The sequence below is a fragment of the Sus scrofa genome, chromosome 3, assembly GCF_000003025.6.
Source record: "Sus scrofa isolate TJ Tabasco breed Duroc chromosome 3, Sscrofa11.1, whole genome shotgun sequence".
Lineage (NCBI taxonomy): Eukaryota > Metazoa > Chordata > Mammalia > Artiodactyla > Suidae > Sus > Sus scrofa.
The window spans coordinates 111,169,566-111,197,478 of NC_010445.4; the positions used below are offsets into that span (position 1 = coordinate 111,169,566).

At 39.9% G+C, this 27,913-nt stretch overlaps 1 protein-coding gene across 2 annotated transcripts in view; it reads right to left on the reverse strand.

Moving 5' to 3' along the window:
• BABAM2 (BRISC and BRCA1 A complex member 2) overlaps positions 1 to 27,913 on the reverse strand; it is a 431,165-nt gene that overhangs the window by 272,316 nt on the left and 130,936 nt on the right. For both annotated transcript variants that reach the window (XM_021088348.1, XM_021088349.1), the window contains exon 6: positions 12,892 to 12,966. In XM_021088348.1, coding sequence (XP_020944007.1) covers positions 12,892 to 12,966 — 75 coding nt within the window. The remainder of the gene's footprint in view (positions 1 to 12,891; positions 12,967 to 27,913) is intronic.

A 27,913-nucleotide genomic window follows, 5' to 3' on the forward strand; every position in this document is an offset into this window, starting at 1 on the left:
TACGTGTGGGGTCTATTTCTGGATACTCTTCTATTCCGTTGATCTATACTGAGCTATCCTGTCTTTTTAAGACAATTACTACACTTTCTTAGTTACTATAGCTTTATAATAAATCTTTAAACAAAGGAGTGTAAGTCTTCCAATTCTGTTCTTCCTTCCTATAGACTGTTTTGGCTATTCTAGGCCTGTGGTATTTCAAAATAAATCTTAGCATCAGATTGACAATCTCTGAAAAAAGCCACTGGGTTTTGACCTGATAGGATTCAGTCAGATCTACATATCCACTTGGGAAAAACTGACATTTCACAGTATGAAGTCTTCTAATATATGAACATGGATTTTACTTTAGTTTAGGTCTCTTTAGTTTCCCTCAGCAATATTTTATAATTTTTAGCATATTGGTCTTTCATAACTTTCATTATTTTTATCTCTAACAGTTTGTATTTTTGATGCTCCTATAAATTGTTTTTAATTTTAAATTTCAGATTATTTTTGTTAGTATACAGAAATACAATTGATTTTTATATACTGATCCTGCATTTTGCAACATTACAAAATTCACTTATTAGTTCTGGAAGATTTCTGTAGATTCCTTAGGTTTTTCTACATAATAATCATATCACCTGTGAATAAAGATGTTTTGCTTCTTCTTTTTCACTCCGAGTGCCTTTATTCCTTTCTGTTACCTTACTGCACTGGCTAGAATCTCCAGTGTTGAACAGTATTAGTGAAATCATATAACCTCACCTTGCTATTGACCTGAGGGAGAAAGCACTGACATTCATCACTAAGGATGATATTAGCTATAAGCTTTACAGAGAGGCAAGTTATCAGGTGAGGGAGGACGTCTCTTTCTATTCTGAGTTTGCTAAGAATTTTTATCAGGTTTGGATGTTTGGTTCTGTTGAATGTTTTTTCTGTGCTATTAAGATGGTCATATAGACTTTCATTTTTAGGTTGTTAATAGAGTGAATCATATTTTTTATTTTTTTCCGTATGCAGCCTACATTGCATTCCTGGGGTAAACTCCACTTGGTCATGATATACCATCTGTTTTATATCTTAGAGTATTGAATTTGTTAAAATTTCATTTTGAATTTCACATCTAAATTTAGGAGAGAGTTTCATGTGTAGCTGGGTTTTGTTATCAGGTAGTGCCATCCTCACAGATTCAGTCAGAAAACATTCCCTCCTTTCCAATTTTCCAAAAGAATGTGTGGAATTCATGTATTATTTTTCCTTAAATGATTGGTAAAACTCAACAGTGAAGTCATCTCTGCCTACAATTTTCTTTAGGGGAGGGTACTTAACTATTTAACTATGATAGACATAGGACTAGTCAAGTTATCTCTTTCTTCTTAAATACGTTTTGGTAAGCACTGAGAAATTTTTTAAATACAAGAACACATAAGCAAACATGCCACTGGCCATCAGAGTGATGACTACATGCAACTACCACACATGTAGCTTCTAGAAAACTCTACTACTCATTCACGAAACAAATAAATCCGTAATTTTATTCTGAAAATATTTTTACTTTATTGACCCTCTGAAAGGGTCTAGGGGTTGTATCAGGAGTCCCAGGACAACACTTTGTGAAATGTTGGTAAGAATACTGTCACCATCAATATTCCAGAATTTTGTGTTAAAGACTATTTTCATGAAGTACCCACATAGTGAACGGACATTCAGAGCACTATAGACTACTTTCCAGAGTTATCACAAAGCTTGAAAAACCTAAACCACTGTTTATCCTGCTTCAAGAGAGCCAAAACTTTTTATAAGCAACCCTAAAACAAAGAATGATACCAACCTTGTGTCACCCATTCCAAGAATATGGTCATAATGTAAAAACGAAGCTGCAGGAAATGGATTCAAGAAAGAAAAGGAATCTTCAGAAAAATGGTAGAAAGAGGGCAGGTATTGCTGTGACATTATTTTGTCATCAAATTAGATCAAAATATAAATGTGCTGTTAAAAATTGTTTTAAAATGTTTTATAAGAGAAGAGAAGCCCTCCCAGTTCTATATTTGATGCCATTCTAATTAAAGGCTACAGCTTCCTTCTCCTACTCTAAATCCTCGGAGTATGTTTATAAAGAAAAAAAGGACAGTGGAACTTTGGGTAACAGTGAATACGAAACCCAGCTCAGCAAAAAGAATAAAACTGAACCTCCCAGGATACTTAAAAAACTGTTGTGTCTCAGGATAAGGAAGACAATGCAGCCAGGTGCCCTAGAAGGCAAGGTGTGAGTTACAACAGTGCTTCTCCAACTATTTACAATGAAGGAGCAGTTACTATCTGCTTTGTTTCTGTTTTTCCTAATCCTTCACAGATTGATGGCTTCAGAAAATACATTAAAAATGAGTTATTAGAAAAAGAAAAAAATTTGAAACAATCAAAATGCAAACCCATTATTTTTATCATTACAGTCAACAGACATATGATTATTCTGTCAAACTGCTTTAAATGTTTCTTACGACTATCAATTCTGACTTATCATGAACCAAAACATATACTTTGGGTAGCAATGACTAGAAGGTTCTGGCTGCCCCTTTCTTCTCATTTTCTCAGGTTGATCACTGAGTTGGTGACTAAGCACGTCAGCTTACATGTATGAAAACAGCTCACGTGTATGAAAGCTCACAAGTCTGAAACATGGATCATCTGGAGCCTGAATATTTGGTTTATATCCCTTTAATTCTATCAGCCTCATTTCCCTCTTCTTTCTCCCCAGTCATTGTATAGTATTGTTTCCTGGAAGATTTCTCTTTCTAAATACAATCCCAAGCATTGTACTACCCAAAATTATCCCTCGAAACAATCACTAAACTCCTTGGTTGAGTATTTAAGGCTCTACCTTTATCACTGTATCTTTAAAATGCCTTTCCTTTCTTATCTCCCACTAGTCTGTATTCATGTTCTACGATTTAGCCAAACTAGACTGTTCTACTCTTCTCCAAATGTGTTTTCTTCACCATCTGAAACCATGCTCACTCTTTCTTTAGCTTCTCTCTATCAATACGAGTCTTTCAGGCCCATCCCAAATGTCCCCTTCTTTATAAAAGTCTTTTCTAACTAGATGGAATCTCTCTCCAACCCACTAAGGAACTTTATACTTCTCCTATGCACATAAAATTATTAAGACTTGCATCACTATTATCTATGTAATCATCTTATGCCCCAAACCAGATCTTACTTTTATTTGAATTGTACGTCTGCTTAGGGATGAAAATGGATTAACAGGTGACAGTGATAAACTGACACTACCCCTGTCAGGTGCCTGATGGTAACTTTATGATGTGGGTTGAGAAAATGTCTCCATAGAGCAAACAGCTCAAAACAAAAAGTGGTCAACCTGTGACAATCCCATCCCATCCCATAATTTCCATCACTGTGCTACTTGGATCCAATCCACACGTCCTTTTCCGAATTATAGATGGCACTACCTCCCCCATAAACAGGCTGAAAAAATAGAGCAAATTCAAAAAGACAATATGAGGAGATTAGTCTATACTTTGCCTTAAAAATATCAATTGCATAAAACAGGATTCATACAACCAAAAGGTGTGGGTTTTTTTTTCACAAGCTCAATAAATACTAATCAATGGTGAAGATCAGAGTTCAAATGAACACTGACCTGATCAATCCTATCTGTTTTTGCACTTATTTCTGGGCACCACAGTTTAAGAGGGATGCTGGCAATCTGGACTACTTCCTGAAGACAAGTATGAGGATAGAGCAGGATTTAAAAACTTATGGCATATAGGTGTAAAGGACTAAAGAAGTCTAGCCTATAAAAGAAGACAGTCTCTGGTTGTTTGAATGCAAGTGTTTCTTCTGTAATATGATGGATGCATTCCTTTAAAAAATTGCATTCTAGCAAAGTACACATTAAGAATAAGAGGCTTATGAGAAAAATATGGTAAGGTTAGATCTTACAGTTACTTGTACAACTCTGAAACCACAGCATGAACAAAAACCAAAGTAATCCCAGTAAAACTACTAATATACTTAAAATGACATGCTGTATTCCTAATAAACAAGGAGTTATTATACTAAACAAAAGACTTTTTAGAAGCTAAAGATCACTTAATGAAAGGGGCCACAAAGCTTGAAAGTGCTGAGTTATAGGAAAGAGCAGAGGGATGTCACCATTCGAAGTTACAGTGGAGAAGCAGGTTTTGGACAAAACGTTAAGGATGCCAGAGAGGGAGTGCTCTGGCTTGTTATCTTGCGTTTGTTACTTTTCCAGAAAGATGGGGAGAAACCATGCCATAAACACTTAAACACAGAGTGTGCGGCAAAATTGAGCCACGTAGGAGGAAGGGAGTGAATGGACATTGTGTGCCATACAAGAACCCACTACAGTTTGCTAAGTTCATCTGCACGGATGTACTTTCACTCAGCTGCTGCTAGTTAGTGGTCAAACTACTGACAAGCTGGGAAAAATCAACTATAAACCATGGCAACTTCTGCATTCATACCGACATGCTTCCACAATTTACCAATCGTGTCTGAACGAATTCATGCGAATAAAGCATGCTATGCAGCCAAATATACACAGGACTCAGAAACCATCAATACACACGGAACAAGAAAGCAAAGCAGGTCGACTGACAGTCATCGAGATACAGCTCCATTCTAAAATTATAATTTAGAAGACAAAAACATGAGCATACTGGAAAAAAATAAAAGCAAAAGAAAACAATAAAAGCAAATGGAAAGGAGAAAGGTCACAGAAGCTGCCTGTGACTGTTCTTCATTTTCAGCGGGGAAAAGCACTATCATCAGAACTATCAACAATTAAAGCTGGAAATTTGGGGCAAATGATAATGTGAGTTTTGAATTCTAGGTTGGGGGTTAGGAGAGAAGAAAAAAGAAGTAGTAAATATAACTCTATCTTAATTTCAATGAAATCTACTTTCTTCCTAGGCCACAATAAATTCAATACTTTGAAATATAAATTAAGGATAAATAAAATCAAAACCACTTCTAGTCTGCATCTACTCCAAGTTCAGAAGTCTATCAGGTACCATCAAATTCATCTTCTCATTGATATTTCCAACAACTTAATGTGGTGTGCAATAGCCTGACCACATTTGTACAGTTAAGGAAACAAGGACTTGGAAGACAATTTAGTAAATTATATGCTAACAGATTATTCAGAAATAAGAGCAAAGATGGAGAAAAGAAAAAGAAGAAAACAAGGAAGGGCAAGAAGAGAAGAGGGAAGAAAAGAGGGAGGGAGACTTCAACCAAGCTGAAGGTGCCAGCAGAATAAAAACAAAGAGACCGTGGTATTAAAAACCACTCACACTCATGGAACTAAACCATTTTCTCGTCTTTCTATGATGCCGCAGGTGCCTTCGTGAAGCAATATTTCCCAAACCTTCCATCCCATAATCTAGTAAAAGGACCAGCAAACAATGGTCCATAGTCAAAAGCCAGTCCACTGCTTGTGTGTGTAAATAAAGTTTTATTGGAAGCCAACCATAACCATTCATTTAGATACTGTCCATAGCTGCTTTCATGCTGTGACAGCAGTATTAAGTGGTTGTGATGGAGACCATATGGCCTGCAAGCCTAAAATTGTACTATCTTGCCCTCTAGAGCAGATATTTGGGGCCCTTGATGCAGAGTGTTTTTCTCTAAGCCTTTTTCTCTCTTGAGAAGGGAGATGGGACAAGGCCAATAAACTAAGAGCAGTCACACATCTCCTACTCAATGAAGGAATAAAGGGAAACACTCTGCAGGGAAATTTTCAGACCATCTCACTACCTTCTTTGTGATTAAATTTCAAAGCAAATTTTGGCCCAATTTTAATTTATCATAATTAGACTTATTACATGAATAAATAGCACCTTACATTTATGGCACTTTCTTGCAGGCATACATTCCTACCTTTATAAAAGTATGCCCACTCCCACTTGATTAGACAGAAACTATTTCCTTTTATTTATTTATTTATTTGTTTGTTTGTTCTTTAGGGCTGCACCCGCAGCATATGGAAGTTCCCAGACTAGGGGTTGAATCGGAGCTACAGCTTTGGCCTACACCACAGCCACAGCAATGCAGGATCCAAGCCGAGTCTGCAGCCTACACCACAGCTCATGCCAACGCTGGATCCTTAACCCGCTGAGCAAGAGCAGGGATGGAACCTCATCCTCATGGATACTAGTGGGATTCATTTCCACTGTGCCACAGTGGGAACTCCCCTATTTCCTTTTTTTTTTTTTTTTTGTCTTTTTGCCTTTTCTAGGGCCGATTCCCACAACAAATGGAGGTTCCCAGGCTAGGGGTCTAATGGAACTGTAGCCACTGGCCTACGCCAGAGCCAGAGCAATGTGGAATCCAAGCCGACCTGCAACTGACACCACAGCTCACGGCAACACCAGATCCTTAAGCCACTGAGCGAGGCCAGGTATCGAACCCGCAACCTTGGATTCGTTAACCACTGTGCCACGACAGGGAACTACCCCTATTTCCTTTTAGATAAGATGAGAGTTCCCTGTGAATTCCCTTTTTTTCTAAATTAATTATTATTTATTTTCCACTGTACAGCATGGGGACCAAGTTACACATACATGTATACATACTTTATCCTCCCATTGCTGTGTTGTGATATAAGTATCTAGACATAGTTCTCAATGCTTCACAGCAGGATCTCATTGTAAATCCATTCCAAGAGCAATAGTTTGCATCCATTAACCCCTGTGAACTCTTTATTGTAGTTCAAGCACAAAACAACTGTTTGCTTTGAAAGCAAATTTCCTAAGAGTTAAAGTAGTATTTATTCTAAAGGTATTATTAAGTGTGACTTTATTGGATTAAAAAAATCACCTAAACTAAAAGGCCTCAAATTCTTCATCTCATGTGTGGTTTAGAGAAAATTGTTGTAAGGTCAGTCTTTGAATTTATACACATTTATCGGATCAGAGGACTTTTTATGTTTTCTCTCCTATACTTGCTTGGAAACAGCTATAATCAATACATACCACCCTAACAAACTTGCTGTATTTTGAAAAGAGAATATTTGGGGAAAGTTATCAATTTCTTTCTAGCAAACATGTAAAACTAAATGGACTTTCAAATAACTCCAAATAATAAAGGGCAATTCAAGAATTCATCCAAAAAAAAAAAAATCCAGAGCGATTAATCAGCCTAATTCTCTTCTTCTGGCTGCACAGAATGCAAACTCCTCTCCTGTTCTTAAGGGAAGATGAGAAGACCAAGGAATTTTAAAACTGCAAATTTACGAAAATTCAATCTTTGATGACAAGTCACAAAATGTGACTGTCATACTGACACTGTTTTAATATTCATGCTATTACCTTACTATATGAAAGAATGAAAGAATGACAGCACCCCATTCACACTGCTTTTATTCAACATAGTAGTGGAATTCCTAGCCACAGTAATCAGACAAGAAAAACAATAAGAAATAAAAGGAATTCAAGTTGGAAAGGAAGAAGTAAAACTATCACTGTTTGCATATGACATGATACTATACAAAGAAAATCCTAAAGATGCCACCAAAAAACTACTAGATTGCATCAATGAATCTGGCAAAGTTGCAGGTGACAAAATTCATATGCAGAAATCTGTTGCATTCTGATAAACTAACAAAGAACTACCAGTAAGGAAAATTAAGGAAACAATCCCATTTACAACCGTGTCCAAAAAATAAATAAATAAATACTTAGGAGTAAACTTACCTAAGGAGGTAAAAAACCTATACTCGAAAAACTTTAAGACACTGACAAAAGAAACTGAAGATGACACAAACAGATGGAAAGATATACTGTGTTCATGAACTGGAAGAATTAATATTGTTAAAAATATCCATATTACAAAAGACAAACCACAGATTCAATGCAACTCCTATAAAAATACCAGCAGCACTTTTTGTTTTTCTTTTTTTGGCTGCACCTGCAGCATATGGAAATTCCAGGCCAGGACAGAATCCAAGCCACAGTTGTGACCCACACCAAAGCTGCAGCAATGCCAGATCCTTAACCCATTGTGTCAGGCCAGGGATCGAACCTATACTGTCAGAAAGATAACACCAGATCATTAACCCACTGCACCACAGCAGGAACTCTGCAATGGCACTTTTTCACAGAACTGGAACAAATAATTCTAAAATTCGTATGGAAACACAAAAGACCCTTAAAAACTAAAACAATCTTGGGAAAGGAGAATAGAGCTGGATGTATCACATGCCCTGACTTCAGACTATATCACAAAGCTACAGTAATCAAAACACTATGGTACCAACACAAAAATGGACACATAAATCAGTGGAATGAAGTAAGTAAATCCATACACCTATGGTTAATTAATCTAGGAGGCAAAGAGGACAAATGAGGCAAGAATATACGATGAAGAAAAGACAGTGTCTTCAATAAATGGTGCTGGGAAAACTGGACAGCCACATGAAAAGAATGAAATTAGAACATTTTCTCATGCCGTATACAAAAATAAATTCAAAATGGATTAAAGACCTAAATGTAAGCTCTGAAACAATAAAACTCCTAGAAAAAACATATGCAGAACACTCTTTGACATAAAGCCCTAATCACATCAATATTTTTTGGATCTGTCTCTAAGGCAAAGAAAACAAAAGGAAAAATAAATGAGACCTAAATACACTTGAAAGTTTTTTCCCAAGAAAAGAAACCATCAACAAAATGAAAAGACAACCTATCAAATGGGAGAAAATATTTGCAAATGATATGATCAACAAAAGGTTAATATCCAAAATATAACAAACAGCCCATGTGACTCAACATCAAAAAAGAAACAACTCATACAAAAAGTTCATATAGATCAATATCAAAAAAATAACCCAATCAAAAAATGGGCAGAAGATCTAAATAGACATTTCCTCCAAAGAAGACATACAGATGGCCAAGAGGCAACTGAAAAAGATGCTCAACATCATTAATTATGAGAGAAATGCAAATCAAAACTACAATGAGGTGCCATCAGAATGGCCATCATCAAAAAGACTACAAATAATAAATGCTGGATAGGGTATGAGAAAAGGGAAGCTGCCGATACTGTTGGTGGGAATGTAAATTGGTATAGCGACTATGGAGAACAGTATGGAGGTTCCTTAAAATCTAAAAATAGAGTTACTGTATGATCCAGCAATTCCATTCCCAGGTATTTATCCAAAGAAAACAAAAAATCCTAATTTGAAAAGACAACGCACCCCAATGTTCACAGCGGCATTATTTGTAACAGCCAAGATATGGAAGCAACTTAAGTATCCATCAACAGATGAATGAATAAAGAAGATGTGACGTTTATATACAATGGAATACTACTCAGCATAAAAAATGAATAAAATTTTGCCATTTGCAACAACATAGATGGACCATATTCTCTTCAGTTGAGAAGTTCAAGGTTGCACACCTGGGCCCAAGGAGGACCGACATGGGAAAGTTGGTCTATGCCTATCTGTAATCTACTTCCTGCTATGTGGACCATGGAAGCAGAGAATCTGTACTACATTCTCCATTTAATTTTTTCTTTTCTTTTCACAGCCACACCTACAGCATACCGAGTTCTCAGGCTAGGGGTCAAACAGGAGCAGAAGCTGCTGGCCTACACCACAGCCACAGCAACACTGGATCCAGGCCACATCTGCCACCTATGCCAAAGCTTGTGGAAAAGCCAGATCCTTAAACCACTGAATGAGGCCAGGGATCGAACCCACATTCTCACAAACACTGTGTCGGGTTCCTAACCTGCTGAGCCACAACAGGAACTCCTCCATTTAATTCATATTAGTTTGTGCTGGAGTTCTACTATCCAAAGAATCCTACATACAAAAGTATTTTTTTTTACCAAGTTTTATATAAATGACTTATCTAACCCTTTGACTTACCTCAGCCAAGAATAAAGTTCAGATGCTAAAGTAAGGACTCATTTTCAGAATAACTTCATTCTACTCATGTAAGAACTGTATATGCTTAGAGTATAAGACAAAATCATATCACTGAATATTTAATGGCATTTTGATTCTAGCATCAAAAAATCCTACTAGTGAAAAAAATGTACACTTGAAAACATAAATTAATGAGTGATTGATGTCTTCATCACAGGGTAATAAAACTTCACTGTAGCAAATTGGTAGGATATGTAGTCAAACTCTATGATATCTCATTATTTAGAAGTTCTACTTTATCTTTCATTTCTTTGGGATGGTGAGGCAAAACTACATGGATGCTGGTGAAGAGTATCTAACCCAGGAATTTGAGGAAAATTTATTTTTGGACTTAGATGATCAGATAGCAGGCTGGTGATTAGATGAGGAGCATCCAAATGTAAATAATATGTAAAGCAGTTCCTAAGGCAAACTTAGTTTTAAGAGTATATCCAGGAGTTTCTGTCGTGGCGCAGTGGTTAACAAATCCAACTAGGTTAAGGGTTCGGTCCCTGCCCTTGCTCAGTGGGTTGAGGATCCGGCGTTGCTGTGAGCTGTGGTGTAGATTGCAGACGCGGCTCGGATCCCGCGTTGCTGTGGCCCTGGGGTAGGCCGGTGGCTACAGCTCCGATTCGACCCCTAGCCTGGGAACCTCCATATGACTTCTTTCTATTAAAAAAAAAAAAAAAAAAAAGAGCATATCCAAAGGTTCCAAGACTATGACACAGCTTTAGGAACTTAGATCTTAAAACCCTCAACGGGCATCCTGGATTATATCTGGGATGCAGGTAGGTATTTTTTTGTTGTTTTCTGTTATACGAGATTTTCTCTCTTGTTTGGTGTTTTGTTTGTTTTGCTTGGTTTTGGTTTTGCCCTTGTTGTTTTACTCTCTTTGCAGCAACTAAAGAGCCAGAAAGACATGAGTGCTGCAAGGTAGGCATTTCGTCTTTAGTTAAAAAAAAATCACGTGACTATACTTTTAGAGGGGGAAAAAAATGCTTCCCAATCTTGGCAAATAGATTCCACTTTTTTCCTATCTGACTGGAAAGGGCATAACAATATAAAGTTAGAATTCTTAGAATAGAAAATATGGAAACTTAATTTTGAAGACAGAAAAAAATTACACAGATTATGATCCAAGAAGTATTTTTTTTTCCTTTGACCTTCAAGAACATGAGCCGAGGCAACACTCAGTTCAAATAAACAGGACAACCATTCGAAACTGATAAGGCCCCAAAGAGCAAAACGAAGACACTATAATCATAAATTACAGATTAACGTTATTACAGGAATAATGTACTCTCATATACTATTGATTTTGCTTTTAAGTGAGCAGAAATAAGAGTGTTAACTAGTACATATGGAGGTCAATGAGTCTGTGAGCTAAGAGTTTACAATTGCACAGTAATTACTGAAACCAAACAAATTGCGCTTGGTAATCATAGGTCTAATATGTATATTTCCACAACAGGAGTATTGAAAAACTGAATTGCTGACTTCCATCCCCACTTGGACTTCACAACTCTTGGATACAGAGTGGGAAAATAGTCAACAAGAAACTAAAAATGAAAGTTTAATGAGGCACAAAAATCCCATGTTTTACTTAGGAGAAAAGATGTTAAAAAAAAAAAAAAAGCCTTTCCTAATCTTTTCTATAGTTTATATTCCACCAGACTTACTTCCAATGATTATCAAGATCAGTATCTATTATTATTATTTATGACCACTCTAATATGCAGGAAAACCTGCACAGGATTCTGCCCTCTCTCTAGACTATTCCATGAACTCTCTGAACAACATCAAATTAGGAAGACACATTTTTCTTACATTAGACCAAAGCTATATGATCACAGGCCGAATATGGGCTGAGGCCAAATCTTTTTTTTTTTTTTTTTTTTTTAGGGCCACACCTGCAGCATACAGAGGTTCCCAGGCGAGGGTCAAATCAGAGCTAGTCTCCAGATCTTTAACCCACTGAGCGAGGCCAGGGATTGAACCTGAGTCTGAGGCCAAATCTTAAATCACCACCCCAATCCACACCTATGATAAACCCAGGCTTTGGTCTTAAGGCTTCCTGTTCAGAACTTGCTGGTTCCCTGGTCCATTTAGTTTCTTTCACGCTGACCAGAGCGTAGTGTGCATCTGGATTCCACTTCATCACCACAAAGCATGTTGCAGATCCTTCTGCAAAGTAGCTGCTCCCAAGCCACACCTTGCCTGCATCACATTTTAAAGAATGTCATATACACTGGCCGAACTTGATGCTGGGTCTCTGCAGGACAGTCCAACTGTGAAGTGCCTGAGGTCAACTGCTAACATAGATCAACTGCTGATAGAAAATGAAATGCCGGAGTTCCCGTTGTGGCGCAGTGGTTAACGAATCCGACTAGGAACCATGAGGTTGAGGGTTCGATCCCTGCCCTTGCTCAGTGGGTTAACGATCCGGCGTTGCCGTGAGCTGTGGTGTAGGTTGCAGACGCGGCTCGGATCCCTTGTTGCTGTGGCTCCGGCGTAGGCTGGCAGCTACAGCTCCGATTAGACCCCTAGCCTGGGAACCTCCATGTGCCGCAGGAGCGGCCCAAAGAAATAGCAAAAAGCCAAAAAAAAAAAGAAAATGAAATGCCTTGACACAGCACAGTTAATACACAAGCCTTCAGAAAGACAGAATGCATAGTAAGACAATTTCTAAGAGTCTTTCACCTCCAAAATGATTATTCAACAAAGGCATTTTTTCATTTTTATTATTTTTTTCCCATTCGACTAATTTCACTATTTACTTAGTAACTCTTGGATCCATAATAAAATTAGTGAATATAAAAAGTGGAAAAAAATAAAAAAAAAAAGCCAATGTGAAGTAAAATAAAATAGCCCACTGTAAAATAAAAATTCAGAACCTCAAAAAAAGCTCATTTATGTCCTCATATTGATAAGCGTATCATATATGATATTTTTACCTTGAGCAGGTATGTGGGAATATTGCTGAAATCCACTGGCAGCTTCAAAAGGAAACGAGCTGAAAATTCACCCGTCTGTAGGAAAAAAAATTATAATAATAAGACTAAAACAAAAAATTGATTGTGAAGTGATAATTACAGCCAAGGCCACAAGTTCAATCTGCTCAAAATGCAGGCATCTTTGATATGGGTTTCCTAACATCAAGCAAGAAGGCTGGAAAAGTAGGGGCAGATCAAGCAGCATTACTGAATTATTAGTTACTAAAAAGCACAATTAGAATTTTTAAATCTGCATTTTAAATGTGCACTAGAATTATAATGCAGTAGTATCATCTTTTGTTTTTCACAAGTATGAAAAGAATACATGAATGTGTGATTTTTTTAAATCCAAACAATAGGCACAGAACTGTCCATTTGAGTCATTTGATTTCATATTCAGATCACTTTGCTAATATTTATAACCCCTTAATGACACAGATCACCAACCTTCATAGAACATCTAGAAGCAAAAACAAAGGTCAAACTTCTACAAACCCATATAAAGCAGAACAGCAGTGGGATCCCAAACAAGAGTCTAATTTCCTGACAATCTGTTAATCTCATTTTCATCAACTAAAATTTTTCAGTAACTCCTTCTATGAACTAGTCTCTGAAGGAAAGATGTACAGAGGTTTGGTGATTTAAAACATTTAACTAAGCTTCAATAACAGTGTCAATTTTTTTTCTTTTTTCTTTTTTGTCTTTTTAGGGCTGCACCCGAGGCATATGGAGGTTCCAAGGCTAGGGGTTCCCAGGCTATGGCCTACACCACAGCCACAGCAATGCAGGATCCGAGCCGGGGCTTCAACCTACACCACAGCTCAAGTCGACACCAGATCCCTAACACACTGAGCAAGGCCAGGGATTGAACCTGCATCCTCGTGGATGCTATTCAGATTTGTTTCCACTGAGCCACAATGGCAACTCCTATTTTTTTTTTAAAAGAGGAAACTCATGTGAAAGAAAAAGGGTTCCCTCTCCATTTATGATAATGGGAAAGCATCATTTTTTTTTTTCTTTTTCATGATGGGAAAGGCTAAGGAATCGCATTTAAAAAAAAGAAAACAAGGAGTTCCCATCGTGGCACAGTGGTTAACGAATCTGACTAGGAACCATGAGGCTGCAGGTTCGATCCCTGGCCTTGCTCAGTGGGTTAAGGATCTGGCATTGTCATGAGCTGTGGTGTAGGTCGCAGATGCGGCTCGGATCCCGCATTGCTGTGGCTCTGGTGTAGGCCGGCGGCTACAGCTCCAATTTGACCCCTAGCCTGGGAACCTCCATATGCCGCGGGAGCGGCTTAAGAAAAGGCAAAAAGACATAAAAAAATAAATCAATTAATTAATTAAATAAAAAAAGAAAACAACTTTGCCATAGTCTAGAAGAGGGGTTTTCCCACTGAGCAACACACACGCCTAGGGGTTCTAAGGAATCTCTGCCAAGGCAGCAAGGAGGGGTGCTGAGCTGGCGGGGCCCTGGGTCCTCCAGCCTCTCTGACAGCAGGCCTGCGGTGCAGCTTGCGATTTGGACACACTGGGTTTCATTACAGCATGCTGTTTGAACAAAGAACTCTGAGGATGAGCTAGAACTATTCTAAAGAGTGGGTCTCCATCCTTTTCATATTGGTGACCATTGGAGAGTCCCTAAATCTCCACGGCTACCCCCACTTAAAAGCGAGCCCCCCAAACACCCTAAAACACCTCTTTAAACAGAGCAGGCATTTACAAACATTTTTTATGGATGGGTGGATGAACCCACATAGGATGCATACACACCTCCTAGAGAAGATTCCACAAGCGTCACCACTCCTGTCTACAAACATCTAAGCAACAGGCTTCAAGGTCCTGGCCCTAATTTTAAAACTCTGGCCTAAAATCTTGAAAATGCAAACAGACATAAAAACCTTGAGCTCCAAAGATAAAAACGATAACGGCCATCTGCACAGTGGCATGTTGTTTATTTCACTGCCTATAACATCTTTTAACTTACATCAACCTCTGGCTCAGGACAGAGTCCTTCTTCATCGCACAAGCCCAACCCACGACAGGAAAGGCAGAAAACAGCGAACTGAATGGAGGCCATCAAAGCTGAGGTCACAGAAGCCACCCTGCCACCAGGAATGCCGATGGTGGGAACCGGCGGGAGTCCTTGGAGCTGAGCAGCTGTGTTCTCCCTTCGATATTTATTCCTCCTTTCAGTAAAGGGAGGTCTAGTCCCTCGGCCTCTGAGGCAAGAAACCTCAGAACCCCCAGCATGCAGACCTACTCGCAGCTCGACACTTGACAGACGAGTAAAGAGCTGCTTAAGGATCTACAAACAGCTCATCATACAGGACGGGGCCGGGGGGGGGGGGGGCGGAAACAGGGGTCGGAAGGGTAGTGAAAGATCCTAGCAAAGTTCTGACCTTCCGTTTTAGTCCAGGATGACCAGGAAGGTGTGGTTTTAGTGTTACGCTCCGAGAGGACGAACATACCCTGTAAAGCGTGCATCTGTGGCCCCCAGTATAATAGGTCATCCTCCGGAAGGGGTAACAACAGGGCAGCAGAATCATATGGGAACTATGAGAAGGGCATCTAGTGCCATGGCAGTTTGGGAAGAAGATGAGACGTCTTCCTTTAGTGCTGCAAACCGTGCCATGGAGGTGGGAGCGCTCAACAATGACTACAAGTGCCCCCAATTGCCACCCTCCCCCCATGCCTCCACCAATACGCTCTAGTTTTCCCTCTTTACCCACTTACTCCCATCAGCATGCAAACATTCTTTTTAGGGCTGCACTAGCGGCATATGGAGGTTCCCAGGCTAGGGGTTCAATGGGAGCTGCAGCTACCAGTCTACACCACAGCCACAGCAATGCGGGATCCGAGCCACGTCTGCGACCTACACCACACCCAGCTCACGGCAACGCCGGGATCCTTAACCACTCAGCAAGGCCAGGGATCGAACCTGTGTCCTCATGGATGCTAGTCAGATTCGTTTCCGCTGAGCCACAACGGGAACTCCGCAGGCAAACATTCTGAAAAAGATCCTTCTTGACTTCTATCCCTCTTCAGGTCCCATCTCATTCCTCTGCTCTCCTTCATAAAATAATCTCCTGTAAAGAATTATCCTATATCTGAGGTCCACATTTCCTCGTGTATTACTCTCTCCAGAAGCCTCTCCAGTTAGCCTCTGCTCCACACCCCTCTACCAAAACAGCTCATCAAGGTCACCAATGACCACACCATTGCCAAACCCAATGGTCACTTCTCAGTCTTCCTCTTATTCCTAGTTTATCGGCAGCATCCCTACAGCGCGGACTGCTCCTTGCTGGAACGGTCTCCTGGGCTTCCAGGCTCATGCTCTCTCTGGGCTCTTCTCGACTTCACCAGCTCTCCCTCTGGTCTCCCTCCGGAGTGTACTGTGCTTAACCCCAGGACCTCGCTTCTTATCTACACTCCCCAGGTGACCTCGCCCAGGTACAGGCCACTGAATACCATTTATATGCTCATGGGTCCCACACAGTCTTTGATCCACCTCCCACGACGGAAACCCAGATCCTGGCTTTGTGCTTTTCCTTTGATGGTTATTCTTCATCTCAGCGGAGGACCATTCCATTCTCTCAGGCTCAGGCCAACCACCTCAGCCTTGGCCTTGATTCCCAGCTTTCTCTCTCTTTCACATTCAAAGTGGCAAACCCTGGGGACTCTACTGCCTGTTTCTATCCTCGGTCCAGCCACTTCTGACCACCTCTGCAATCACCTCATCTGAGCCATGATTATCTCAGCCTGGGTCACGGCCACCACCCTCATGGCTTCAGTCCTTGCGTGTTTGCAGTTTGCTCCAATGAGCCCTTCCACACACCAGTCAGCATAAGTTCCTCCTTTGCTCAAAACTCTCAAACGACAAAGACTGAGCTCCTTCACGGAGGAGTCTGACAAGGGTACAGCTGAGCAAAGAGGTGAAAGAGGCGAGGAAGCAAACTGTGTGCAATGGGAAGGGGGTGGGGGGGTGGGGGGACATCTCAGGCAGAGAGAACAGCAAGTGTAAAAGGGCCTCATGAGGGGATGTGCCTGGAAGTTCTAGAAAAAGCAAAGCCAGTGTCACTGACACAAACAAGCGCTAATACTAAGCTGAGGTCTCCCAGAAACTCTTCCCCATTGTGTAGCCATTTCTAGAGCCCCCTGGGATGGGCAACAGTCAATTCACAAAAGGAGTGAACACTAAGGCGGCTACTGCATCTATGGGGAATATTTGCTAAGTCGTTCCTGGGGATGTCGAGACAGCTTTTCCAAAGCGATCTGGGAGGAGAGGGGATTGGGGAAGGGTGCTGATGGGACAGACAACAATAAATCAAACGCAATGTCTTCATTTTCAGTTCGTACGGGTCAACACCCCACCTCCCACCAATCAATAAACAGCCATCTCTAGGTTAAGTTGACAATCTCAAAACTTTTAGATTGTTAGCCTCGACGGCTCTTACTTAACATGTATTTTTGAAAATAACAACAAAAGGAATGGAATGGGAGATTTAAAAAATTAAAAGAACTCTTGTACATATAAGGTAATTGGAAAGATAATTACATATTTAGCACTTGGACTCATCTGAACTGCTCGTTATTTTAGTCCATGCACTGCATTTTGGCTCTTTTGCCCTATTTTAGTTTGTACAATGTATTTTTATTCTACCGGCTATTTTTGACCGAGGTTCTTTTAAAAATGTTCAGACGATCCCTACTTTATCCCTTCTCAAAATGTTGATCCTAGAACTAATATAAATTTATGTTTATTGGCAAAAGGCGGATTTACACAGCTAAACTCCTAATAACAGAAATGTTGATCTCAGGACGAATATAAATGTGTGTTTATCAGCAATGGGCTGATTTATACGACCAAATTCATAATAAAAGAAACTGAAGAATCTGATCCACTGGAAGCCATAAAAAGTGTTTCATGATCTTCAACTTTCAAGCTTACTGTACATTCTTCATATCACCATCGAAAGGAGGAAGAAAACAGTACTTGTTTCTAACAATATTGGGAATGTTGGAGACTAAGGCTCGAGAATTCAGTTCTCACTGCCACCACTGGTTTTTCTTGTGACTTGTAAGCGAATCTTTTTCTGTGAAACCAAGTAAATGGTGATTTAAAACATATCTTAATGTCAAATCGGAGCCATAAACATTATCTGGGGAGCAAAGCACAAGTGAAAAAAATCCTTCTCAAGTTCTATCTCAGACAGTGACTTTCCCTGTGTTTTTGCATCTGACGTTCCAACAGTTATTCAAGCAATTTACGGCCACTCTGTTGCAACGTCAAAGATTGCTTCCATAGCAATCTTTCCTGTAAGCCGAAAATGAGACATTTAGATGCAGCCAAGTGAACAGAATCATTTGATTTGCTTTTTGTCAATCCTTGGTCAAATCTTCTCTTGGCTAGATGGAGACTGGATCTGACCTATGACTGTTAAAATGTCAGCCGCTCTGCCAACTGCCTTAATGGCAATTTCCCCAGCATTAGCAGTAAATATGCACATCTTTCCTTTTTACTAGTTACAATCCTTTGGCAAGTAACGTAAGCTAACAACGCTGAGGTTTGGCAATTTACTAGGTCTAAGCTTTTCTCCTGGTCACAGCAGCTGTGTCACAGTTCTCTTTTCCTTTTAGAAGGGACAGGTAGACAGCTTAGGCAGAGTGGATTCCAAACCCAGGTTGCTCTGCGGAGAGACATTTTCCTTCCTTTCCTGGAGACTGTTGGCTGTCAACAAACAAGCTGTCATCTGAAACTGACTATTCTTACTACTTAGATGGTTAAAAGCTAGGAAATACTCAAGAATGACTACAACTTGAGCTGGGGGATAGCCTGGGATGAATGACTCTTCAGATGGACTCTGACAACCAAAAGCCTAAATCTGGAGATTGTTTCTTGATAAATGCACAATTATTCACTATGTGTGAATAGGAAGGCCAAAGTTAGTGGCCTAATTAACGGTTCTAATTCATCAGAACATCTACTTCACAAAAATGTTTTCTAAGATATATCATTTACTTGTTCCCCAAACCCCATCCAGTATATGTAATTCATTTATACCTGTTTTATTATTCTTTTAGAGTGGATAAACAACAAGGGTCTACTGTATAGCACAGGGAACTATATCCAATCTCCTGGCATAGACCATGAAGGCAAACAGTATTTTTAAAGAAGAATATACACATTTATAATCTACTTTAGAAATGAGAAAACTGAGGCTTAGAACAGTCAAGAAACTTGCCTACGGTCACAGAGAGAGTAATAAAGAGTCAGAGCTCAACTTCATGTCTCAAGATTTATCTAGCCATCCACTACTGTGGATTAAGAGTTTAAAATGGGCCAGGCCTTGTACCAGGCATTGCAAACTGAGTAAAAGCTGCCTTCCTAGAGCTTACAGTCTAGTGAGTCAGAAACTAATCGAAATAATACTCCTATAAATTATAACCTAAGAAAAACACTATCCATGAAAGGGCAGAGTGCTCTGAGAGCACACTTCAGGAAGACCTCGCCTGTCCAGACTTTGGGGCTCATTATTTGAGGGAACTTTTAAAAAAGTGAGTTGAAAGACCATATGGAAAAATAAACAATCAATACCAGCCAGGAAAACTTTGAAGAAAAACAGCAATGAGAGGAGACTAGCTACACCAGACAGCAAAGCATCACGTAAGGACACAATAATTACAGCACAGTAGTGCTGGTGTTAAATCAACAGAAAGACCAAAGTCCAGAAATAAGCCCCAAGAGATTTAGTGAGGGCGGGAGGGGAAGGGGGGGACAAGCGGGCAGCCATCTTGAAATAAACCAACTTAGATCCACATTTCACATCGTATATACAGGGAAAGCCCAAGTGGATTAAGGATTTCAGTGTAAAAAGTGAAATCACAAAGAAAAAAACATTGACAAGTGTCTTTATAACCTTGCAACAGACAATGACTAATTCAGAAGGCACAAAAGAAAAGACATACAAACTTGACCACCTGAACATAAAAATTTTCCAGATGGCAAAAAACCAACCATCAGGGAAGTCAAGCGACAACTGACAAACTGAGGAAAGTGTATTCGCAATTCCATCAGAAAGAGCTAATGCTCTTAATGAAAAAGAGACTTAACACACAAGAGGATAACAGGAAAGGATATACAGAAATGAAATATAAATGGCTCAAACATATGGGAAAAAATAAAATTTAAAACTAAGTTTATTGGGAGTTCCCATCGTGGTGCAGTGGAAACGAATCCGACAAGGAACCACACAGTTTTGGGTTCGATCCCTGGCCTCGCTCAGTGGGTTAAGGATCCAGCATTGCCTTGAGCTGTGGTGTAGGCTGCAAACGTGGCTCGGATCCCACATTGCTGTGGCTGTGGTGTAGGCTGGCAGCTACAGCTCAGATTAGACCCCTAGCCTGGGAACCTCCATTTGCCACAGGTGTGGCCCTAAAATGACAAAAGACAAAAAACAAAACAAAACAAAAACACACTAAATTGGTTAATTTTTTAAAAATTGAACATCATTTTTCACCAGATTTGCAGAAGACTATCAGCACTTTAAAGATATCACCTCCACTGCTTTTGATGAAAAGTTGGTGGTGACACAAATAATTTTCACCAACATACAAAGTGTTATTTTCTGTGACTGCTTAAGATTTTCTATTTACAGCTGGTTTTCAGTATTTTGACTATGATGTGCCTTGTTTTTTCCTGACATTTGTCTTGGTTGGGGTTTGGTAAGATTCTTGAATCTGTAAATATACGTCTTTCACCATATCTGGAAATATCTGGGCATTATTTAATCACACACTTTCCTGCTTTCTTTTTCTGCTCTCATCTCCTTCTACGACTTCACTTTCATGCTTATAAGTTATTTTTATTTTGTCCCATAAGTTCTGCTTTCCCTTCTTAAGTACCCCCATCTAGTACCTGCCTGCTTCTGATCACTCTCCAGTGCCTTGAAGCAAATGGCTTTATATCTGTGGATGGATCAGTCCAACAGGAGCTACCTGGCCATTATACAAAGTGGAGCCTGACAGAAAACTGCAAGTATGTTTAATATATGATTGGCAATACTGTGGAGAAGCCATTCCTCTCATAGATTGCTGCTGGGTTAATAAGTTGGTATAAACTTTATAAGGGCATTCTGGTGATAAAATTATAAACACATAAAATCTTTGATCCAGCAACTCCACTTCCAGTTATTTATCTTACAGACATATTTGAACAACACATGCAAGGGGACATGGACAAGATTATTTATTACAGTATTATTTGCAATCACAAAAGACTTAAAACAACTTTAATGCCTAGCAACAGGATTCAGATTAAATCATTATGGTTCAATTATGTAATGTAATAATATACATTCTTTTTTCTTTTTACACCTGCACCTGTGGCATATGGAAGTTCCCAGGCTAGGAGCTGAATCAGAGCTGCAGCCACGGCAACATCATCCTGATCCGAGCCACGTCCATGCCCTATGCCTCAGCTTGTGGCTATGCCAGATCCTAACCCACTGCACAATGCCAGGGATCGAACCCACATCTTCACAGACACTACATTGGGCTCTTAACCTGCCGAGCTACAAAGGGAACTCCTACAATTATTTTTAAATAGAGTGCTTATAAGGAAAAAGACTCTAAGCTATTTTAAGTCAAAAGGAAGGTGCAAAACAGAGTATATATGTTACCATTTGCATCAAAAGGGGGGAGATATATTCATATATTCATAGCTATTCAAATATATACGTATGCATTTGTTTATATGTGCATAAAGAAACTCTGAAAAGCTACACTAGGAAAAGCTACGCCAGTGCTCACTTGGGGTGGGAGATGGAGAGGAAGGTAGTTTGATTTGTGTGGACCCAAGACAATGATGGGAGAAGACTTTTCACTGATATCTTTGAGTACATTTCGATTTTTGAACAATATGAATACATGCCCACTCAAAAAAAATTTTAAGAGATTTGAAAATTAAAATGAGAAGTATATATAAGAAGATGCTCATAATTCACGCACTCATTCATTTATTCAACAAACATTTCCTGAGCACCTACCATGCCGCGTCCCAGGCTGGGTAATGGAACCTCAAGACCAACAAAGTACAGTCTCTGCCCTCAAGGAGCTTAACATCTATCTTTGACCAGACAAACAGATTATTACAACGTAATGCTTTGAAAGACTTACAGGAGGCTCTGGAAGGAACTGAGTTAGGACTCAGTTTCAGGTGACAGAATTCCAACTAACTTCAGCAAATACAAGATAATCTATTAAAAGGATATGAAGCGACTCAGGGACTCTAAGATTAAAGATGCCGCCCAACCTCAGTTCAAAGGACTCTAAAGCCCTCAGAATTCTCTTTGTCTCTGCTCTCTGCTCTCTCTGTGCTTCATGTTACTCTCTCTCTATCTACCACTTTCTGATTCTTTTGACTCAACTGGAAAAAAAAAAAAGCTCCCTGATTTACATGTTATAGACCAGCTACTCATAACAAGACCAATCTCACTCTCTCAGAACTAACTCCAAACTCCCAGGCGAGAATTCTGTTTGGCTTAGGTGCCTCCTGACCTAATCAACACAATTGCCACAGTTTCAACAGTGAAAAAGTTAGTGCTACCATAAATTCATTAAAAAGAACTGAAAAACTCAGAAATGCTTAAGAGGAGGCAGGGTTGTATTATTTGCACATTTCCCAAAAGCCATAAAAATGTCTGCGGGGCTGTCTTATGGAACAGTTCAAACACAAGATGCCTCATCCTTTTTCTTTTATTCCATGGAGAGAAGGTTTTAAAAACCCCTCTGAAGACCCTCGGAGAATTCTCGCCATGCTGGGGAAATCGTGGAAGGGCTGCTCCCAACACCTAAGTGCCATCCAAACACGGGACAAAGCATCCAAGACTTCAGACAAACAAGGGACCTGGCAAACACAAGTAGGTGGCACGACTCCAGCCCTCCTCACGTGCTGCTCTGCGAGGTACAGGCAGAGGGTTGCCTCCGCGTGTCATGTTTCCATAAAACCAGGTCTTTTCTACTTGATGCGTCTGGCTGCAAAAGAAAACTTGAATTTCTACTGATACTTGTATTATTTTTAAAAAAACAGTATTAAAAGTGTTTTTAAAAGTCCGTAAGATTGAAAAAGCTACCATATTTACTTTAAATGTCTTGAGGTATAAAATAATTAAGTGCATGTACACACACACACACACACACACACACACACACACACTACTTTTAGCGGATAAAATAAAAACCAGAGATGTAAACCATGACGAGCAAGAGCCAAAGGACTCCTACTGATCCATACAGGTCAAAAGCCAACATAACCAGTTCCACCGCACAAAACAGTAAAAATGTCCTAAGTTCATTTATTTTAAATAATGTTCAAGTCGCAGTAGTCCCATGTGGTTAAAAACAAAACAAACAAATTTGGACAGTTCCAAGAAGTGACTGTAACAGATCTGACTACCACACTACTCCCTTTCCAAAGAAGCACCCAGAGGTTTATCCCTGTCACAGGTCAAAGGCCATCAGAGCCTAACTCCGAGTGGCATAAATTAAAGGGGAATCATGAGCAGTCCCCCTGTACTCCCTGCTACTTACAGATGACGCCATCACCAGAACACCTGCTGCATCCGCACAGCCAGCGGGGGAAAGGCAAAAAGGCGGTCCGATCCCAGATCCTCCCGGTGTTCTGGCCCCTCTCTTACGCTCCCGTCCTCCTCTCCCACCATTCCAGACCACAGCTGTCCCGGAGAGGGAGAACTCAACACACAAACCAGAGCCACATTTCACACGCCATCTGAGATACTGAACATTTTCTAGTAGCCACATTTCAAAAGGTAAAGAGGAGCTCCCGCTATGGTGCAGTGGGTTAGGAATCTGACTGCAGGGTGCAGGCTAGCCTTCTGCCCAGCGCAGTGGGCTGAGGGATCTGGCATTGCCAAAGCTGTGGCACAGTCTGCAGCTGTGGCTCAGATTCGATCCCTGGCCCGGGAACTTCCATGTGCCACAGGTGCAGCCAGAAACATTTTTGAAATAAATAAATAAAAAGGTAAAGAAAAAGAGGTGAAATTACAGTATTTCCAGAATATTACTATTTGCACATGTAATTGGCATAAAAAATTATTAGTGAGATCATTTTTTGAACCAATTCTTTGACCTCTGCTGTATATTTCACATTTGCACACATCTCAGTTCAGATGAGCTACATTTCGAGTGCTCCACGGCCACATGCGTATGGCCAGGGGCTCACGTATTGGACAGTGCTGTTCAAGACATTTTTCCATTAACATTAATTCCTGTGTTAGGTTAGATCCTCCCTGTCACAAATACCTGAAGACCTGCCTAAGCTACCAAGTGCCATGAACCCAGACCACTCCTGACAGGCAGGTTGGTAGACGTCGCCTGGTGCGTGGGAATGAACATGGGACCCCACTGCCTCTTGCAGCTGGTGTGTTTTTTCCTTCTTCCTCTAAATACTGTCTACTCCTACTGTCTTTACTTTAACTTCACCACTTCCCTTCCTGCAACCCTGAAATCTGTGCCCCCATCCTCGAGAGTGCCACCAAAACTACTCCTGGAAAGATAAGCAACCCTCTCCTTCTCAAATAGTCACTCTCCCTTTCCCCTCGCTTTCCATCCTTTCTGTGCACCTTGGTGATCTCAGCTTCCTCTGGTCCAGACACGGCACTTGATGATTAACGGCGTTTTCAAGTGATGATCCAGGAACCATCGCTGAACTACAATTTATTGAGCATCTACTATATAATAAGTTACTCCAAGTACATACACACAAGGCTACGAAAAATAATAATACTCTGTATTACACAACTCCTTGTTTGCTTAGTTCTGCCTGCTTTCCACACACTGGATCTAATTTATATTTATGTCAAGATTGGGGTGACAGAGTTATTATCTCCAGGAAACTGACACAGGGAAAATCTTTAGTCACACACACAAAAAAGCTAATGACAGAATGAGAATCCAAAGCTCTGCCTCCCAGATCATCCTCCCTCCAACATATTTCCAAATGGCTTCTGCCCTAGAGGAGCTTACACTCTAACCACACAGCCATAAAAGTCATCAAACAAGGAGGCCATTAGAATGAGGTGGCTCTAATTCCTTGGTAACTGACTTAAGCAAAATGAAACCTCAGCCAGCATCAATTCTGTAAATGCCTCAAGGTTAGGAAGAACAGTCAATCACCAACAGCCAACTAGTCCTTCCCAAATAATGCAACCACTTAAGCTACAGCCAATCAAACAATTTCCTTGCTTTGCTTCCAGTTCCACTCTATCAAAACCTTCCCCCTGACTCTTAACCATAGAAACCTTCTAACCACCTTGCCTCGATGCTTGCTCAAGTAAACTCTCAAAAAATTTTAATATATCTCAGTTTATCTTTTCACACTGTTCATATACCTTTCCTTCAAATGTAACATCCCAGCAAGAGATGACAGAAGCATAAGTTATTAACTCGAATGAGAAGCCATCATGAAATGGCTCCTTTCTTTTCAGCAAGATAGTTTTAGATGTTGCCTGAGTTTAATTTATAAGCCATAAGCTCTTAAGATCTTACTGGGATTTATGCTCAAACACAACAAAAAAAAAGGGGGGGGGGGATGTAATTGTTTCACATTCTCCATGATATATCTCTATGCAGAAAATACCCACAAAAGGAAAAGATCAGTTGCTTAAAAAAAAAAAAAATGTTTCATCTCACAGATCACCTACTGGTGCTCTTTAATGGGTAAAATATGTAAAAAATATGTGGTTTTAGAACATCTCGAAACATTCATTGCATAGCAGGAAAGGAAAAAATGCCTTTGATCAAAATATTAGGTATGGTTAACTTTGAGTTCTGGGAATTAGAACAAAAGCCAAAGAAAAATTCGCAAATTTGCTTACTGTGCTTTGTTACTATTAACAAACACGGGTTCTTTAGATAACACAGATACATGGAGGAAATCCTGACAAGGTAGTTGATACATATAATGTGAGACCTTAGGTTTTCCCCACTGAGAGAACTTACAATGTAATTTTATTTTCATATGTTATACCAAAATAGTGAATATAGTTTTACTATCTATAATCTACATTGTGACATTCATCAAAATGAAAATTCTAATCTTAAAAAATAACTCTCCTCAAAGAGGTAGCAGGAGGGAGCTCTTTGTGGTGATCTGTATCTTGAGTGCAGCGGTGGTTACAGGAAATTACTCATGTGATAAAATGGCATATACATACATTGTACCAATGGCAATTTCTTGGTTATGTAAAATATAACCACTGGGGGAAACTGGGTGAAGGGTATGCGAGACCTCTCTGTACTATTTGCAACTTCTACCGAGCCCATAATTATTTAATATATCTTCTAAAAACAATTCTGATCATGCAGGAACATAAGTATTTTTCATTCTGACCAGGTAAACTTGCATCCCAATGTATCTGTTTTCTCCTGGTTTAAAAAAACAACAACAACAACAACAACAACAAACGGTGTTTACTAAAAATGACAAAACCAGCAATACAATTATTGAAAACTCTCCTCATTAAAAATTCTAGGTGGAGTTTCCGTCGTGGCGCAGCAGAAACGAATCCGACTAGGAACCATGAGGTTGCAGGTTCAATCTCTGGCCTTGCTCAGTGGGTTAAGGATCCGCCGTTGCCGTGAGCTGTGGTGTAGGCCAGAAGCTACAGCTCTGATTGGACCCCTAGCCTGGGAACCTCCACATACTGCAGGTGTGGCCCTAAAAAGCAAAAACAAAACAAAACACTCTAGGCATTTAAAAGAGACAAGCAAAGCAGTAAGAGAGATGACTTCATAAAAAGACCATGACAGAGAATTAATAAAAAGGTTGTATTTAAAAAAAAATATTTACTTTCAAGTGGGTACTTGCTAAAACCCTCTAACTGGAAGCAGAGGGAAAAAGAAGAGCCTCTGCAGCGGTGAGGAGGGAGCCCTGCGTTTCAAATCCACCTGCCTGGCAGAGGGCTGGCGGATCAAAGCCCTCTCCCTCTTCCTTCTACATGGCTTTTCCATTTCTCCGTTTGCCACCTGACAGTAACATGGAAGTAGCATCTCGAGGTAAGAGCCTCACACTTTTAGAGCAGAAATGGAAGCTTAAGACTGTAAACACATTGTGGCAGAAAGAAAAATTCAGTGATGACAAAGGTGAAAACAAGAAGTCACCATCTTCTCAAATGAATACAGGACTTCATACCCCAAAGGTGTTCAGTCATTATACACAGTGTCAGACTCAGGTCAGAAATATTTATCAGAGGGACCAGTAGGAACAGGAGAACCAAAAGACATGAATTCATATTTAGCCCAGGAAGAACGGACTGATTCTTACGTTTTATTTAAAGAGTATATTGATTTTCAAATTTCAATTTATTTCCTAAAACAATTTATCTCCTATTAAAAGGTCCTCTTGCTCCCATATTCCAATAAGACACAACAGGTGTGATTTACTGATTGGTAAGCCAGGCATATATATGCCTATAATTCGCACTGCCCACGTATGCTATGTCTCTAAGTTTCTCTACAACCATAAAAGCCACTGACCTCCTCTACCTATAGCGCTGTCTCTGTCCACCTTCCTTTTGGGGTCTGGGTCAGTTCCAGTTCATCACTGAAGCCTTTGTTTCGATACTCCATTCCTCAGGGATTGGGTTTGCTTCTGAATTCACACACAGGCGGTACAGTCCATTTCAGACTTTACCGAGCCAGCATTGCTATTTCATTTTTAATAAATACGTATTGAGTCTTCTTAACTGAATTTTAACACCTCCAAGAGCAAAAGTCAGGAGCTGTTTCTTTAACCCAAACTAGCCTAGCAGACTTTCCATATCATCCTACACTGACTTAGCCCCACCATACTTATCTTATAGGTTTGGCCCAGCAGTCCAGAGTATATAAGTATAAAAACAATTTTAAAAATTGATTCTGTAGCCTTTCATAATAACTATCTTTTCAAGCTGTGTTATTGGAAA